A 19,614-nucleotide genomic window follows, 5' to 3' on the forward strand; every position below is an offset into this window, starting at 1 on the left:
CAGAAGTACCAGCCCGGCCCCAAACAGTAAAACAGCAGTGGCATGAGCCCCACACCCTGCCCAGAGAGCTCAGTAAGTGAATGATCCCTAAGATATGCTCTCTGCACACACAAAGGACAATAATTTGTGAATTTAGATTGACCATGTAGGGACAAGAAGACTCCCTTCCCCAGCCTGGAGGAGGAGCTGATAATGGAAGCATGACATCTCCTCAAGAAAGACAAAGGAGGTCTTCACCCTCTCCCCACTTTCCTTTTGGTTATAAAACTGTAGCCCACTGAGTTCTCGGGCATCTGCTTATAAGCCTCAAGCGTGTCCTAGTCTAATAAATCACTTCTTATCTATCCCGTAGCTTCTTGCTGAATTCTTTCTGCACTGAGACACAAAGGACTATGGAGCTCTTCAGAGCCCCTGGCAATGGCACCCAGCGTTTCAGCCTCATGTCAGTTTCACTCTTGGAACAGCCAGAAGAACCTAGAAGGATAGGGAAAACTTTCTTCCTCTCTGATAGGGTTAAAGTTCCCAAACCAAGGAAGAATTTGAACAGAAAGTGTCTCCATACTCTTCTATTCTGTTTCTCTACTCCTCCCCCCAGTCTCTTATCCAGGCAACCATCCTGTACACCAATTGTTCTCAAAATCTGGGGCATCAAAACCACTTGGGGGGCTTTTTATAACACACATCTCTGAGCTCCAGCCCCAGAGCTTCTGACCCCCTGGGCCTGGGGTGAGACTAAGAACTGTAATTCTCAAACATTCAGAAATGACATTAACACTGCTACTCCAAGAAGCACACTTGGAGAAGTGTGCAAATGGACCCTGGGGAGCTTTGTCATAGTGTAGACACCGACCGAGTAAGGTTTTATCTGACAAGTTAATATTCCCCTCCAACCCAAGTAATATATTTGCATCTTTAGAAAGGAAGCCTGATGATAAAACTTTCATTCGTGTGTACTGAGGCTTCAGTCCCCGCCAGGCTCTTCTGTCCACGGGATTCTCCAGGTGAGAATACTGGAGTGGGTTGCCAAGCCCTCTTCCAGGGGATCTTCCCGACCCAGGGATGGAACCCACATCTCTTAAGTCTCCTGGCTTCAGCAGGCAGATTTTTTACTACTAGCGCCTAAAGCCTAAAACTTTCAAAACCCCTCAAATGAAAGTTATCTTATAGTTACATTTTAGCCCCCCTGACAAGTAATGAGAAAAATATTTTTGCTAGTCAAAGGCTTAACAAATGTTTGCTGAATTAAACACTTTAGGTCAAATATGTGATCTTACAATGCACATTCCAATCTCAGGCCATAATCAGAGATGCAAGAAATAAAACATTCTTTATCTTTTTGAAATTCAACTAAAATTCCATTTTAATACCCCATTCTACGAAACTGGTGGACGCTTGCTCACAGTCAATTCAGGATCTAACCTCTTCTTCCTCTGGATTGCACTTGTATTTATTATACTCTGCTAGGGCTGCTATAACAAAGCGGTGTTTATTTTCTCATGGTTCTAGAGGCTGGAAGTCCAAGATCAAGGTGTCAGTAGGGTTGGTTTCTCCTGAGGTCTCTCCCCTCGGTGTGCAGATGGCCACCTTCTCTCCCTGTCCTCACCTGCTCTTTCCTTTACACATGTGCACCCCTGGAGTCTCTTTGTGAGTAATCAGATTGGACTAACAGTTTTATCTTAGTTTAATCACCTCTTTAAAGAGCCTATCTCCAAATACAGTCACATTATGAAATACTAGGGAGTAGGACCTCAACAGATGGATTTTGGCAGAGAGGTAAGGGGTTGAAAGTCAGCCCGTAACACCATGTAGGAACCAGGGAGTTTGTACGCTGCTAAGGCTGGAGGGATTTAGCTCAACCCTTGAGCCTCACGGCTGCCCTCTGCCCATGCTGGCCTCCCCTGGGATATCCTCACTCCCTCCTGGTCGTCAGCAGGTAGCCCACACAGGACTCAGCAGGGTTGTCCCCTGTTGGTGACAGCCAGGCTTCTGCTCTGACCCACTGGGCCACTGCAAGCACCAAGGGGAGGCCAATGCTCTCCATCACTTGAGCCGTCCTCACGTGCCTGGCCTGTGCTGTGCCAGGCACCAGGGAACTTGGTGATGCTGGCTCAGGCTGCCCACACATGTCATCTTGAGACAGCCTCCCATCTGGACTTCCCCCTGCACACGAGAAACAGGTCCACCCTCCTCCCCAGCTCATCAGAATCACCGTGGCCCCACCCCACCCCACCTCAGGGCTGGCAGGGGAGGGCGTACAAGCGGTCAGGACACAGGGCCCCTGTATTCGGCTACCACGTCTGACCTCTCACGACTTCCTTTCTCACAGCTCTAAGCCCCAGCCCCATCGGGCAGGAGAAGTCTCTGATCTGTTCTCGGGGCAAGAGGCTTTGCTTTATCTGAACAGATTCGCTTCCAAGCAGACTGTCTGCCTCTCGGTCCTTCCCATCCTCCCGCGCTTGGCCGCTCAGTCGTGTCTGACTCTTTGCGACTGTAGCCTGCCAGGTTCCTCTGTCCATGGAATTCTCCTAGCAAGGATACGGAAATGGGCTTCCATTCCCTTTTCTAGGGGATTTTCCCAATCCAGGGATTGAACCCGGGTCTCCTGCATTGCAGGCAGATTCTTTAGCCACCGAGCCATTCCCCTAGGTTGCCTAAAGCCTTTGAAATTCAAAACAGAATTGTCTTCTCCTCCCCATTCCATATTTTTCTGCCAAGAACTCCTTCTCTTGAGGCAATAAACAGTCAAAGTGGCTAATTGAGTGTGGGGGGGTGGGGGGGGGTGGGGAGGGATAGGGTAAAAGGAAGTGGGGCTGGGGAAATAAGTCAGTATTTCAGAATGTTCCCTGCCATGTTGAGTTGCAGCTTTGACTAGTGAAACTGCACCAGATGGAAAATGCGGCGACAAAGGACACTTCATCAGCAGATTTGGCTCTTGCACTGTCTGCCCCGTGGAGAAGTTGGAGGCAGGGAGAACCACACTCTCTTCCCGTTTCCCCCACAGGCAGCCCAAGATTTCTGCCACAGGCCAGTGCTGGGACTCCATCCTGTGGCTTCAGAAAACCTGGACTTAATAAGCAGCAGAGTTATTTAAAAGTTCTCAAGACTCTTGTAATGTGGAATTGACAAATTTCAGCATAGGGCAGCCACAGTTTTTCTCCTAATTAATCAGAAGTGAAAGTTTGTGTTTCTTGTGTTTTTAAACAACATCCGTTTTGTTTTGTTTTTTTTTTCTTTTGAAGAGCAAAATACATTAAAACCTGATGTGGATGTGAAAATAGCATTTCCTTAAAAGCAGAAGTGTAGGTTATTTTGGTAAAATAAGAAATTGTGAGTATCATGAGATACCCATGTATAGAAGCCACAGATAAGTGGATGTGTGAAACAGGACAAAAATTTTGGATTAGAGTCATAAGAAAATGAAATCATTGCTTTCATTTTTGTAAAGGCTTAAGGCTGAGCACCGAAGAATTGATGCTTTTGAACTGTGGTGTTGGAGAAGACTCTTGAGAGTCCCTTGGACTGCAAGGAGATCCAACCAGTCCATCCTACATGGCATCAGTCCTGAATATTCATTGGAAGGACTGATCCTGAAGCTGAAACTCCAATACTTTGGCCACCTGATTCAAAGAGCTGACTCATTTGAAAAGACCCTGATGCTGGGAAAGATTGAAGGCAGGAGGAGAAGGGGACGACAGAGGATGAGATGGTTGGATGGCATCACCAACTTAATGGACATGAATTTGAGTAAACTCCAGGAGCTGGTAATGGACAGGGAGGCCTGGCATGCTGCAGTCCATGGGGTTGCAAAGAGTCAGACACGACTGAGTGACTGAACTGAACTGAAGGGTCTTACTATTAATTTTCTGCATTGTACTTACATTTTCCATTATTTAAGTAAAAGATATTCTGAATTTTTAAGTTACTGTGTGCTATATTGCTTTTAAGTTGCTGCTAAGTCGCCTCAGTCGTGTCCAACTCTGTGCGATCCCACAGACAGCAGCCCACCAGGCTCCCCCATCCCTGGGATTCTCCAGGCAAGAACACTGGAATTACTTTGCAAATGTACCTGATAAATCTAAATGAGCACTTTTATTATTTTCAATGAAAGACCTTCAAAAGAAGTGCAGGAAACCCACTGCACACCTATTACATCCTGGATAACTTCAAGGAAAAACATTTTTGGTTATATCACAAGGTCATCTTTTCCAATTCTGGGCAAAAATTTTAAAAACCCTACCAACAGGAACATCTAACCTCCTTTTACAAGAACAGACTCACATCATCATGACTGTAGTTTTTAAAATGAAGTTAAATTTTTCCACTTCAAATTAACTCTGTCCTTATAAAGTAAAAATTTCCCCTGCATTTGTAAATAAAAGTTCATTCAGTAGAGTTCAAACATAGTGTTTCTGACTTTTTTAACATCTCAAAAGTTCTAGGAGCTAATTTTACTTCATATCAAATCACTTACAAATTTGGTAGCAACTGTCAACCTTAATATACTACATGAATTTTCACTGTAATAACCCATGTCTTTCTTAAATAAATTTTCAAGTTTCATAAAATTATTGATCTGTCTAAGCCAGTTAGGGGGTTTCCCTGATAGCTCAGCTGGTACAGAATTCACCTGCAATGCAGGAGCCCCCAGTTTGATTCCTGAGTCAGGAAGATCTCCTGGAGAAGGGCTAGGCTACCCACTCCAGTATTCTTGGGCTTCCCTTGTGGCTCAGCTGGTAAAGAATCTGCCTGCAATGTGAGAGAGCTGGGTTCGATAGCTGGGTTGGGAAGATGCCATGGAAGGCAACCGCTACCCACTCCAGTATTCTGGCCTGAAGAATCCCATGGAAAGCGAAGCCTGGCAGGCTACAGTCCATGGGGTCCCAAATAGTTGGCCACCATGAGCAACTTTCACCTTCAAACCAGTTCACCTGGTTTTTAACATGGTTTAGCAATCTCTGATGGACTCTTCTATTCCAAGAGGAAAATCAAAGGAGAAAGTGGTTCTATAACAACATGAGAGTGAAAGTGAAAGTGAAGTCGCTCAGTCGTGTCCGACTCTGCAACCCGTGGACTGTAGCCTACCAGGCTCCTCCGTCCATGGGATTCTCCAGGCAAGAATACTGGAGTGGGTTGCCATTTCCTTCTCCAGGGGATATTCCTGATCCAGGGATCGAACCCAGGTCTCCCCCATTGCAGGCAGACGCTTTAACCTCTGCACCACCAGGGAAGCCCCTATAATAACATACTATGTACTTAATCCCATTCAGTTCAGTCACTCAGTCATGTCCGACTCTTTGCAACCCCATGAATCGCAGCACGCCAGGCCTCCCTGCCCATCACCAACTCCCGGAGTTCACTCAGACTCACGTCCATCGAGTCAGTGATGCCGTCCAGCCATCTCATCCTCTGTCGTCCCCTTCTCCTCCTGCCCCCAATCCCTCCCAGCATCAGAGTCTTCTCCAATGAGTCAACTCTTCGCATGAGGTGGCCAAAGTACTGGAGTTTCAGCTCCAGCATCATTCCCTCCGAGGAAATCCCAGGGCTGGTCTCCTTCAGAATGGACTGGTTGGATCTCCTTGCAGTCCAAGGGACTCTCAAGAGTCTTCTCCAACACCACAGTTCAAAAGCATCAATTCTTCGGCACTCAGCCTTCTTCACAGTCCAACTCTCACATCCATACATGACCACTGGAAAAACCATAGCCTTGACTAGACGGACCTTTATTGGCAAAGTAATGTCTCTGCTTTTGAATATGCTATCTAGGTTGGTCATAACTTTTCTTCCAAGGAGTAAGTGTCTTTTAATTTCATGGCTGCAATCACCATCTGCAGTGATTTTGGAGCCCCCCAAAATAAAGTCTGACACTGTTTCCACTGTTTCCCCATCTATTTCCCATGAAGTGATGGGACCAGATGACATGTCCTTCGTTTTCTGAATGTTGAGCTTTAAGCCACCTTTTCCACCCTCCACTTTCACTTTCATCCCATTAATACCTTTTAAAAAAATCTTTACCAAGTTGGCTACTGCAGCTCTCACCATTAAGAAATGAATATGCTTTTTATGTGGGGTTTCCCCAGTGGCTCAGTAGTAAAAAAAAAAAAAAAAAAAAAAATTGGCCTGCAGTGCAGGAGACAGAGGAGACACAGGTTCGATCCCTGGGTCAGGAAGATACTCTGGAGGAGAAAATGGCAACCCACGCTGGTATTCCTGCCTGGAAAATCAACTAAGCATACCCGCAAAGCTCTTTATATACCCAATCTCCATTCTCTCTACTCTTTTTCTCCTAGGATGTTGATCACCCTGATCCCAGCTACAATCTCTTCTCCTGTTTCATACAGCCATATTTCAACATCCAATGACTCATCCTATCTTTCTGTATCTCTCTTGGAGTATTTATCCATTTTGGTGGTTATTATCTCCTTCACTAAGTGATAAGCCCCTTACGGATTAGAACCAGGTCCTATATATTTCCCAGCACAATGCCCTCAGAGTAGGATAGATATATGTGTTGACAGATAAATGAAAGAGGGAATGAACAAATAAATGAGATTCTAGTACATATTCTATTAAATAAAGCACATATAATATCAGTATACAATTGTAACTAAGACACAAAGAGAAAAGTGATTTATAAAAATTATATGACCGTAAATAATAAATAAAGCATCTTTAAAAATACATAGGAGACGTCTGTTGCTCAAACTTGGATAATGTACTTGCATCTCATTAAGATGCTGCTTCCTCATTGGTTTATGACGACATATGAGTTCAATTTCCTGTCCCCTCAACAATGCTGGTTTCTCTTCTGGGTGCAAGCAGATTTATCTGACTCCTCAATCAACAGAATCACCGTCCCAAGGAACATGGGTAAGTGTAAGATTAAAAAATAAAATTTTAAGTAGCTAACATACTTTTGAATGGTTGTCAGTGATATTTGCAACATTTGGCCAGTTTAGGCTGCATAAATGTGATGTTACAAGACAGGGAGACATGAGGATGACATATGGTTTCTCTACTTAGAGTGGTAATAAAAAATGTCAAAATTTTCGTGTAAAATAGTTAGGTAAAACTATCAAAACATAAAAGGGGAATGTTCATGCTCTACTTCCTCTATAGGAAACAGCATAGTGACAAAGTGGAAATTAAGTGGTTAGGAAGAAACGAGCGAACTCCTGGCTATAGAGCCGCCCAGCACCACTGTTTCACCAGCATAGTGGTCTATGGTAGGTTTCTATACCATCAGAAATAACGTGAAATTTGAAAATAATATTTCCAGTATGAATGTTTCCCATGTTATTAATAAAATTGAAAATAATATTTCCAGTATTAATTAATAACCTAACAGGTGACTATCACTTGTCTGACACATAAGAGAGTCTTAATAAGTAGCTTTTCAACTGATAAGTGAAGGCAAAGGTTTCCTAGAACTTGTTTTATCTTGGGATCATTGTCATCAATGGTTTGTATTGTTTTAGAAGCTGTGGATTATCTTCTTTAGGCATTAGGTAGAAATTAAAGTCAGAATCAAAACCCTTAACCCAAATTTCTCAGCACCGGATCTAAAGGCAATTTTCTCAAGATATGATTAAAGTAGTGAAAACAATATCTGAAAAGAAGCATGAATGATAAGAACTATGGGTTCCATTTTAATCTGAGATTCACACAAATTAATCTAACAGCTGTCCTCTTGGGAGTTTGGTATGACACGTGAAGTGTTATTATGTAACTTGCACTCTGAGTGCCTCTGGCTTCTCCGCTATGCTCTGGATAGCTGGCCAAAGATGATCTCCACGCAGGAGGTGCAGGAGAGAACAGAGACTACCAGCGTTGCTGGGCTTCCCTAGGGGCTCAGCGGTAAAGAACTCAGCTGCCAATGCAGGAGGCGCAAGATCAGTCCCTAGGTCAGGAAGAATCTTTGGAGGAGGAAAGGGCGGCTCACTCCAGTGTTCTTGCCTGGAAAATCCCACGGACAGAAGAGCCTGGCGCTCTGCAGTCCATGGGTCTCAAAGGAGTTGGACACGACTTAGCAACTGAACAAAAACCAGTGTTGTCATCAGAACAGCTCGCGTGGAGTAAAGGCTTACCACGTTCTTAGTGCTGGGCTTCACGCGTCATCTCGTTCAGTCCTCACAAGAACTCTATAAAATGGTTGCTGAGTTACACCTGTGAAAACTGAAACAGATAAAGAAACGCACGTGGTCACAGTCCCCCAAGAACTGTTGACAGCCTTTGAGTTTCCAGAGCCCACACGACGCAACCACAAGCCTCCGTAACCACCGCCTCTGTGCTCCCACCCAGAAGGCACTCAGGACCTGCTTCACCAAACCATGTAGTCTCGCAGCTGTTTTAGCCAAGGCAGGAAATGTTTCTGCAAAGAACGAAATGTATTCTGTTGAGAATTTTGTAGTCGTCTCAAAATCATTTTTTTCCAATTGATCCTTCTTATCTTTTTTTCAAGACGCGTTTATCTTTGGCTGCGCCGGGTCTTTGTCGCCGCGCACCGGCTTTCCGGCTTTCCGTAGCTGGGACGAACGGGGTGGGGCTGCTCTGCAGGCGTGGAGCGCGGGCTTCGCAGGGAGGGGGCTCCTCTCGTTGGGGAGCACGAGCACTCGGTGCGTGGGCTTCAGCAGCTGCGGTGCGCAGGCTTAGTTGCCTCTCGGAAGTGCATCATCTTACGGGACTAGGGGCTGAATCTGGGTCCCCCAGCATCTGTAGGCAGATTCTTAACCGCTGGACCACCGGGGCAGTACTCCTTCAAAAAAAACAAAGATGCTTATTTGCTGAGTACCATGGACAAAGGAGGAAGGGGTCCCTTCCTGCCCATCACCCAGCTCCCCCAGTCCCACTTCTAAGGAAGAATATTTTCATGGTCTAAATTTCTCCCCCAGACCCGTAAGCCTGATCATGGATGTAATGTTGTGTAACCATGAGAATTCCATCCTTGGTAGCTCATTCTATTCTGGGCATCTCGGACATTTTCCTTCTTCTCTTACGTTCTTTAGAAGTCTCTTTAATGAGGATTGTGGGGTCAGTGGTCTCAGTGGTAGTTTTATCTTCAAACATCCTTATTTGTGCTCTCATTTTAGAGTTTAGTTCTGTTGAGGAGGCTATTAAAGGATGACATTTTTTTCATAGCAATTTGGAAATATCAATCCACTACCTTCTGGTTTCTGTTATCATTGCTGTTGAAAAGGTCTTGGTTGAAATTTCATCCTTCATAGGTAAACCGTTTTTTCTCCCTGGCTCTTTTTTTTTTTTTTTCTTAGTCTTTGGTGATCTGAAGCTTGATTGCAACGCATCTAAGGAGAGATTTCCATCTCTGTTTGTTTCTAATCTTATTTGGGATTTGCTGAGCTTCATAATCTGAGGATGCCTTGTCCTGCATCACTTTCAGACATCTTTTCTAACGTCACCTCTCCCCCACTTTCTTCTGTCCTTCAGGAACTTCAATTATGCATATGCTGACCTTTTCACTTTATCCTCCTTATCTCTGTGTTATGGTATTTTCACATCTCTTTAACACTCTCATAATTTTGTCTTACTTCTTGAACTCTACCTTGCAACATACTAATTTTCTCTTCAACTGGAGTTGGTCAGTTGGTTAGTCCCTGTGTTGAGTTTTAAGTTATTGCAGTTGTTATTTCTGAAAAGACTCTTTCCATCTTTTATATGCTTAGTTATCTTTCATTGTCTCTGGATCCTTATTCATATGTTCAGACCCCTTCTTTTATTTCTTTAACATATTGGGCCTGCTTGTTTTGTGCTGTATGTCTATTAATTTCATTAAGGCTTTTGGGGATCCGGGTCTCTTCTTTCCTGTTTGTTTGCTGAATCTCACACATAGTAGCTAATTTCTGTCTGTGTCTGTTTTCTCTCTGTGTGGTAGCAGGATGTTTGCTCTTTTTATCTATTTTTGAAATCGAGTCTGTGTGTCTGTGTGTGTGGACGGAGGGCATTTTATCAGTTCATATTTGATAGAACCCTATCTGTGAGAATTCTTTAAAGCCTGGGGCAAGGGGGCTCTCCTCAGGGTATGATTTCTATTGGTTTCTTCCAGGACCCTAGTAGACTCACTTTGCCATCTGGTAAGCCTTTGTTTTAGGTGAATTCATTTTCAAATTACCTAAGTTACTGTTTTGTTGTGCTTCTATAAATTGCCTTTTATATGTGAGGAAAGGAGTAGAATCATAGCATTTCTTAGGAAGGCACGTCCGCTCCACCCACAGGAAATCCAGGTGTTAAGTGTCAAGATTCTTTACGTCTCATCGCACACAGCCTTTTGATTCCACTTTTTAACCTTAACCACAACATAACCTGTATGTGGAAAAAAATGCATGCATCCAAAGCTTACAGCCTGATGCATTTTTACAAACTTGCTCAAGCTTGTTACAAGCTTGTTCGTGCGCTGCGGTGCTGCGCTCAGGCGCTCAGTCACGTCTGGCTCTTTGCGACCCGTGGCTGCAGCCTGAGGTTGTTCACAGCAACACTCACATCAAGAAAGAGAACGCCATTCGGTTCTCAGAAGGCCTCGTGGTGCCCTTTTCCTGTCACACCCCAGCCCCTCCCCAAAGGTCACTGCCACCTGACTCCTCTTTCTCAGCTTTTTACAACAGCTAAACGTTCAACGTGACATTCTCCATGGCTGCCTGAAGCAAGGCAGACGGGCGCTGTTGAGAAGAATGGGACTACACGAGGTTCCTTCCCACTCCCAGGGGGCCAGCTTACATTTTCTTTATCACCACATTAGGAGTGGTGAAACATAATTCATTCCAACTTTAAAACAATTCACAGATGGTTCCTGATCTAAACAATAGACCCTTCAAAATTCAGCCTCCCAACTCAAAGAATTTTTTCTTTTTTTTACAGTGGTAGCAGGACATTTGCTCGGTTTTAGCCATCTATTCCTAAAAGCAAATACAGGAAAAATAAAAGCCTAAATAAAATGTGTTGCCTCATAAATTGCTGAAAAGGAACACTTTTAATCTTCTGAAGAAAACATGTTGACAAATATAAGGAAACAAAGACGTGCTGTCACTGAGTGTGAGACATGACGTGAGATGATCGCTCTCACATGTTTATTTGAAATCCGCGCAATTTAATAGAGAATATAAAAGTAAAGCCTTTTAGAAAGTTTAGGGTTATTTTATATCTAGTTTGCAGAAATTATTATTGACGTCATTTTCTTTAATTAGAAGAGCTATTATAGCTGGAAGACCCAAACCCTAAAAATACTTCAGATTTCTAAAGTACTTTTATATCAACGTAGAAGACAAAGTAGTTAAGAGTCAAGAGACTTCAGAATTACAACCTAGGATTGCAGCCAAGTTCTACCAAGAGCAGGCAGGTAACTGGGGGCTAATTGCCTAATACGTTGCTCAATTCTTCTTTGTAATACAGAATTGTAATAAACAGCAGAGTTGTAAAACATGTATTATAACAAATATACATGCCATTAACATGGAGTCCGGCATGCAGAAAGCCCTCAATAAACGGAGAGCTATCCTCATTTCTGAAGGCACAGATTAACACTACCTGGTTCTTAACCAGACAGCATGGACCCTTCGTGCCTGCCTTTTTCTATCCGTCTGCATTGTTTCCGAACTTCAGCTGCATCATTGCATGTAAGAGTGATTTGTTCCTTTTATTGATGTATAGATTTTTTGTTGTTGTTCAGTTGCTCAGTCGTTTCTGACTCTTTGCGACCCCATGGACTGCAGCATTCCAGGCTTCCCTGACCTTCACCATCTCCCGGAGCTTGCACAAACTCATGTCCGTTGAGTCAATGATATCCAACCATTTCATCCTCTGTCGCCCCCTTCTCCTCCTGCCCTCAATCTTTCCCAGCATCAGGGTCTTTTCCAATGAGTCAGTTAGCTCCATTTCAGTTAGCTAAAGCACTGGAGCTTCAGCTTCAGCATCAATCCTTCCAATGAATATTCAGAACTGATTTCCTTTAGGATGGACTGGTTTGATCCCCTTGCTGTCCAAGGGACTCTGAAAAGCCTTCTCCAGCACCATGGTTCAAAAGCATCTTTTCTATTGCTATTAGGCATTCCAGTTGGGGGATATTACGAATAATGCTACTGTGAACATTCTAATTCTACCGCATGTGCCTTGGGAACCACGTTATGTCTTACTGTTGAGCACATACCTAGAAGTAGAGTTGCTGAACCGTAAGATTTGCCTAAGAGCCAAACAGTTTTCCACCCAACAATATATGAGAGTTTCAGATGCTCTGCATCAGCAAGGCTTGGTATTAATATTTGCTGTCTTTTGCATTTCATTTATTCTGGTGAATGCGTAGTTGTTTTAGTGGTTTTAGTCTGTAGTTCCCTGGTGACTAATGAAGCTGAGCACATAGACCCAGTATTGAGTCACTGTTGACCTTACGTTTTCAGAATGAAACTAGTAGTGTAGTCTCAGACTCAGATCCCAAGTGAGGACCAACCAGAGGCCATGGATAGAAGAGGGGTTTTTTTTCTGAGAATTCCTCAAAGAAATAATGCTAAGACAGGGAACTTGCCAACTTTCCCTGCGGTCTGTAAATACCTGTGAAGTGTGTTTTCAGCTTCTTTATTTTGAGGGCAGAGGCTCCTGGACCCCAGCAGGTGTTGGATGGCCAAGCGCCACTTGCTGCCTGTGTGGCCCACGCTCTGTCCCTGGTTCTCTGCCATCAGAATTATTCCCTCCAGATCCACATACGCCCTAGGGTGCCCAGCTCACTTACCTCTCTGATCTTAGCTCTTGCTCCCCTTTTCCCTCTCTGGCAGGATTCCCTATTGATCTGAAAGGATTTGATTTATCTCTTTAGTGTGGAAACGCGAGGTGATTTCAGGAATTGCAGTTCTCCGTTTTGTGCTGTGTGATCCACACTCCAGGCTCTGGACCTGGTTCACTCTCTGGCTTACTCAGGAAGAGGGCATGACTTCCTTTCCCAGCGTGGTGACCCCACAGAGCTTTGTGTGAATATCCCCTCAGATAAATCAGTGAAGCAGCAGCAGACCTCACTACTTCCCGGTTTTGGTGTGGAGAGGAGGATGGCTTCCCTCTTTCTTTCTCTTTTCTTTCTGTAGATGTTGAATCTACAACATCAGATCTTTTTAGAAAACTAGGCTTGTAACCAATCAGATATAAATGGTAGAAACTGAAGATCATAAGATATTACCCAGAATCGAGAACATTCTGCCCTGTATTTCACAAGAGTATGAGAATGATAAAGTAAATTAGCCCTCAAAGAAAGGGAAGGAAAAACAAGTGAGGTAGTGTTGCTTAATTATTTATGAAGGCTCAACAAGCTGCTGTATTTTCAAATGCTTCATTTTGTCAAACCTCTTATGACAATTTTTTCTTGGCTCGTAAGCTTATTTTGAAAATAAGTGCCTTATACAGAGATTGCATATGAAATTAAAAACTTGAAATGCTGTAATCACACAGTTTACCATACACTCAAAAGCATTTACTGATTACAAATAAATAACTGAATTTGCCATCTTTTTTTAAAAATTAGCTTCTACAATGACTTTTGAGTTTAATTTTGCATTCTTAGATTACGTCCAGTGGGAAACATAATTCCTTCTAACCCAGCGTCCTTTGAGTGATTCTTATTTGAAATAAGTCAAATATCGCCGCTTGATTTCATTTACTGAAGTCTGCTAGACCGTTTTCCCTTTTCAAGCACCTTCACGGTGTGAGATTTAGTGCCTGTTGATATCCTCAATAAATGAAATGAGATTCTTTCAAAAATTATGGTCTCTTTTAAGCGTCCAAACTATTCTAGTTTGTTTTTCATTACAGAAACAAAAGCATTTTAAAAAGAGATGCCAACCTCTGTGAAAATGAAACCTCGTATATTCACGTTTGCACCAATCTCCTCTGATTTTTGTGAAGAAGACTAAACTGGAGACAGCACTCCATGAAAACTGCTGGATGACCTAGTTCATCGTCCAGAGCTCTTCGTCAGCCTTCTGTGATAATAAGTGTTCAGACTTCTGCACCTTAAAATCGACTGATTCCTTTCGTAACTGCCAGGAGCCTGAACCCTGACCTCCACCCATCGATACCTGTGTGAAAATTGATCTCCGTTCATCTTGAAGACCACCGATGAACCAATCAGGACATTTGAAAGCAAAGGAAAGCTGGCCCCGTCTTAGCAAAAGAGAATTAGGTGTTGAAAGCAAATCACCAAGAGGCGAGACTCAGTTTGCTATTTACTGTCTGAGAACAGATGTAATCGACCCCTTAAACAGAAGCAATGAACAGCACGTGTATCGACGAGCAGCATGACTTGGACCACTACTTGTTTCCAGTTGTTTACGTCTTTGTGGTGATAGTCAGCATTCCAGCCAACATCGGTTCTCTGTGTGTGTCTTTTCTGCAGGCAAAGCAAGAAAACGAACTGGGCATTTACCTCTTCAGTTTATCCCTCTCGGACCTGCTGTATGCCTCTACTCTCCCTCTGTGGATCAATTATACTTGGAATAGAGACAACTGGACGTTCTCTCCTGCCTTGTGCAAAGGGAGCGCTTTTTTCATGTACCTGAACTTTTATAGCAGCACAGCTTTCCTCACCTGCATCGCAATTGATCGCTGTTTGGCAGTGGTCTACCCGCTGAGGTTCTTTTTCCTAAGGTCAAGAAAATGCGCATTCGTGGTCAGCCTCACCATCTGGATTTTGGAAACCATCCTCAATGCTGTCATTCTGTGGGAAGACGAAACAGCTGTCGAATATTGTGATGCCAAGAAGTCTAACTTTACTTTATGCTATGACAAATATCCTTTGGAGAACTGGCAAATCAGGTTTAACTTTGCTAGGACGTGTATAGGTTATATAATACCTCTGGTCGTTATAATGACTTGCAACAAGAAAGTTTACCAAGCTGTGCGGCAAAATCAAGCCACGGAAAACAGGGAAAAGAAGAGAATCATAAAACTACTTATTTGTATCACGCTGACTTTTATCTTGTGTTTTACTCCCTTTCATGTGATGTTGCTGATTCGCAGCATTTTAGAGCATGATATGAACTTAAAAGAACAAATGTTTGACCATTCCAAGTCTGGGAAGCAGAGTTATAAGATCTATAGAATCACAGTTGCATTAACAAGTTTAAACTGTGTTGCTGATCCAATCCTGTACTGCTTCATAACTGAGACAGGAAGATCAGATATGTGGAATATATTAAAGTTCTTTACTGGGAGGCTTAATAAACCAAAAAGACAAAGAAAAAGTGTACTTTCTGTATCTGCCAGAGATACTATAGAATTAGACATGCTGGAATAGAAAGAACCAAGGTATATGTTTTTTAAAGATACGTGATATTATGCCATCGAGATTATATTTTGCAAAGGAAACCTAAACATGTGTTCCCATTGAGGGACAATTTTAATCCTAATGGAAATATTTTTTTTAAGGTTGTATAGCTCCCTGACTTTTATTAAATGAGAATTAAATAAAACTGAATGTTTTCCTAATGACTTGGGGTCATTACTGTCCATGGCAGTTATAGGCAGTACTGGACTGTGAGTTTTCAAAGTGGTAACCGTGGTGTACGGTCATGGTGACTTTCCCACTCCTATGGATTTCAGACCATCACTCCTCCCAATCATATGGACCTGCCTCCAACAACAACTACTAAACACTGCTCCTATCTGTCTCCTTAGTTAACGAATATTTATTGAGCCCACTCTATGTACCAGGCTTTGTGCTAAGTAGTGAGGTTACAAGAGAAATGATCTAATAAGCTTTTTGAACCTTATACAGTCACTAAGTCACCAGCTTGTAAGAGCTCTTTGTAAAAGTAAATTGTCTCTGAGTGAGAGTCTGAGGGCCTCATCTGCGATATGAAGGACATGAGCTTTGTAAAATTTCCTTCAGCTGCTCAGAGAACTTTTTACCTTTAAAAATCATCATTTTAAAAAAGTTTGGCTCTTTCAAAATTTCTTCTTAACTGAAGCGTTTTTTAAGAATTTTAAACATTTTCTAATCCTGTTCTTCCCTCTTCCTTCTTTGTCTTATCTGTTTCTTCTAGTACCCAAAATTGATCAGCTAGCAAATATCTTGGTATCATTTGTGTCGTCACATTAGGAAAAAAAAATCCAATAACATAAAAGACTAATAATTAACTTCTAGATATACACTGAAAAAAACCAGTTAGTGCCCAAACTGACTCCATCTTCTGTTAAAGCTGTCCATGACCATTTGGGTGCACAAGAGAAAACCACCTTGCTTTGAGGCCCCAGGTGCTTTCTCTGATCTTTGCACTTTTCTGATCAGAAAGTTTCTGGAAATTAGCAGATTGTTTCTGGCCACCCTGAGGTACATTTATGTATGCTTAAAGGTCAAAGATATGTCAGTGAAATGAAGAGTAACTAAAAGACTTTGGGCTGCTTCATTCATTCTTGATAAATTACTAGCAGCCGGTGCATTGAATATGTGTTAAACTAAAAGATCAGGGAAATCTTGCCCACGTTTGGAAACTCAGACATAGATTCTTGTCCAAGATCACATAGTTCCTTGGAAGCAGCTGTAATTCAGTTGCTAAATCATGTCAGACTCTGTGACCCCATGGATTGCAGCATTCCAGGCTTCCCTGTCCTTCACTGTCCTCCGGAGCTTGCTCAAACTCATGTCCATTGAGTCGGTGATGCCATCCAACCATCTCATCCTCTGTCATCCCCTTCTCCCCCTGCATTCAATCTTTCCCAGCATCAGGGTCTTTTCCAATGAGTTGACTCTTCACATCAAACGGCCAAAGTATTGTAGCTTCAGCTTCAGCATAAGTCCTTCCAATGAATATTCAGGCTTGATTTCCCTTAGAATTGATTGGTTTGATCTCCTTGCTATCCAGAGTCCTGTCTTAACGCCCTAGAATCCCAAATTCACTTCAGTTGCTTTTCCTCCTTTGTGTTTTTTAAAAAAACATACCATTTCATTTTCTTGTTATTTTTATTGAAGTATAGTTGGTTTGCAATGTTATTAATTCCTATTGTACAGCAAAGTGATTCTGTTATACTTGTAAATATATATACACTATTTTTCAAATATTCTTTTTCATTATGGCTTATCATAGCATTTTTTTAATTAGAGGATAATTGCTTTACAATGTTGTGTTAGTTTCTGCTGAAGAACAATGTGAATCGGATATACGTATATCCCCTCCCTCTATATCTACCATATCTTTCTTTAGGGATGCAAAAGGCATATACACATGGAGAGTAGTTCAGGATAGTCATTGGATTTAGACCAGAATAAGGAGAAAACAAGAGGTATTTCATGAATCAATACCTTTGGAAATAAATCATACAGATAGTAATTAAGCTGATCTGTTAAAGAGAACTGATTAGAAATTGATCTCAATTGGTTATATCAAAAGATATGGCAAATAAAAATTTGTGGCCCCCTTAGAATGTTCTGCTTAATGATTAACAACAAAATCACTAATTTAACATGTTATGAGATAACTTCCAAAGTAAATCAGGTTGTCAAAACCTTTGAGCGGGGCCAACCATGGAGAACACATGTTAGGAAGATGCTCATATGACTTAGGGCAAAGTCCTCTAGGTATCTTGTGGTTCAGCTGGTAAAGAATCCGCCTGCCCTGCGGGAGCTCTGGGTTCAATCTCTAGGTTGGGAAGGTCCCCTGGAGAAAGGAAAGGCTACCCACTCCAGTATTCTGGCCTGGAGAATTCCATGGATTGTATAGTCCCTGGGGTTGCAAAGAGTCGGACACGACTGAGCGACTTTCACTTTCACTTTCATTCTCATCTTCATCAGGATTAGCGGATGTCTACCCAAGTGATGGAATACCCAACAATGGAAAGTGATAGACTTTACTTTCTTGGGCTCCAAAATCACTTCAGATGGTGTCTGCAGCCATGAAATTAAAAGATGCTTGCTCCTTGGAAGAAAAGCTATGACCAACCTAGATAGCGTATTAGAAAGCAGAGATATTATTACTTTGTCAACAAAGGTCCATCTAGTCAAGACTATGGTTTTTCCAGTAGTCATGTATGGATGTGAGGGTTTGACCTTAAAGAAAGCTGAGCACCAAAGAATTGATGCTTTCCAACTGTGGTGTTGGAGAAGACTCTTGAGAGTCCCTTGGACTGCAAGGAGATCCAACCAGTCCATCCTAAAGGGAATCAGTCCTGAACATTCATTGGCAGGACTGATGCTGAAGCTGAAACTCCAATATTTTGGCCACCGGATGTGAAGAACTGACTCATTGGAAAAGATTCTGTGCTGGGAAAGATTGAAAGCAGGAGGAGAAGGGGATGACAGAGGATGAGATGGTTGGATGGCATCACAAACTTGATGAGTTCGAGCAAGCGTCAGCAGTTGGTGATGGACAGGGAAGCCTGGAGTGCTGCAGTCCACAGGTTGCAAGAATCAGACACGACTGAGCAACTGAACTGAACTGACCTGAATCAAGTGACTGATAGTCCCTGGAGGGACCCTAGGGGTAGGAATATAGCAACGTGAGCTGGTAAGGGCTGGGTCCCGTGGCTGTGGTTACTTCCTCTAGATGTTTCAACAAGTGCATTATGATAACCGAAGGAGCTTTGCTGTTGGTTCCACACTCTCAACAGAGCCTGCTTCCAGGAATTTACAGCTGCAAGGAGGCGCAGCTATGGTCATCACCGTAACAGAGAGGCAGAGTCCAGTTTTACTTGGCTTAAACTTTTTATTTTTGTTTCCTTTAAAAAAAATTTTTTTTATTTGAATGAACTCAATTAGACATCTAGGATAGGCTAGTAAAGAGACTGAGAACAGGTTTTTAAAATCTCCATTTTTTCCCTACCTCGTCTGGGGGAAGCTTCACAGGTGATGTCTGAGTGCTAGTCGCTCAATCGTGGCTGACTCTTTGTGACCCCACGGACTGTAGCCCGCCAGGCTCCTCCTATACTGGAGTGGGTAGCCATTCCCTTCTCCAGGGGATCTTCTTGACCCAGGATCGAACCTGGATCCCCTGCATTACAGGTAGATGCTTTACCATCTAAGCCACCACAGGTGAAGAACAAGTTAAAAGACATAAAAAATAACCACCCCATTTTGTTCAAATTACATACCGTCACCTCCCCAGGAGCATCCTGAGAAAAATCTCCCTTTCCAACCTGATTTATTCCCTTTTCCCAATTTAAGCGAGACCTTCTCCCCGAGATACCATATTTCTAGTCTCTCGTGTCATGATCAAATAGGCAATCATTTGCCAATTACTTCTCTTGACTTTATCCACTTTTAATTAGAAAGTACCTATTTTAAAATGGAATTTGTAATACGCAGCATGTAGGCATTTCATTTTATAACGTGTTTCTCTTATCCTGGGCTTCTGTTTTCCCAGTTATCACTGTCATCGGTCATTCATGCATGGGGCTTCTGCTCTTTTCTGGTGAAACCCATCCACAGGTTGCTATGGAAACACAGCAGCTATTATAACACCCTGACCCAGGAAGGTCTTTGTGATAAGAGGCATCTTTGTCTAGTTCATCAGGTGACCCTGCCGTGAATCAGAAGTCTATTCCCACAATGGACACAACAGCACGTAAATAATACATATTCATAGACACACACAAGCAACCCACATCATCTCGCAAAAACAAACGGGCAAAAATTCCCTG

At 42.7% G+C, this 19,614-nt stretch overlaps 1 protein-coding gene across 1 annotated transcript; it reads left to right on the forward strand.

The window, feature by feature from the left end:
- The first annotated feature begins 6,754 nt into the window (after window positions 1-6,754).
- Window positions 6,755-15,468, forward strand: GPR65 (G protein-coupled receptor 65). The gene is made up of 2 exons (XM_069597205.1): window positions 6,755-6,867; window positions 13,795-15,468. The coding sequence occupies exon 2, from the start codon at window positions 14,252-14,254 to the stop codon at window positions 15,275-15,277; it is 1,026 nt and encodes a 341-aa protein (XP_069453306.1). The 5' UTR covers window positions 6,755-6,867; window positions 13,795-14,251; the 3' UTR covers window positions 15,278-15,468.
- Window positions 15,469-19,614: the final 4,146 nt, after the last annotated feature.

The sequence above is a fragment of the Ovis canadensis genome, chromosome 7, assembly GCF_042477335.2.
Source record: "Ovis canadensis isolate MfBH-ARS-UI-01 breed Bighorn chromosome 7, ARS-UI_OviCan_v2, whole genome shotgun sequence".
NCBI classification, from domain to species: Eukaryota; Metazoa; Chordata; class Mammalia; order Artiodactyla; family Bovidae; genus Ovis; species Ovis canadensis.

Coding starts and splice junctions, on each gene's coding strand:
- GPR65 (XM_069597205.1), top strand. CDS start 14,252: ATGAACAGCACGTGTATCGACGAGCAGCATGACTTGGACCACTACTTG.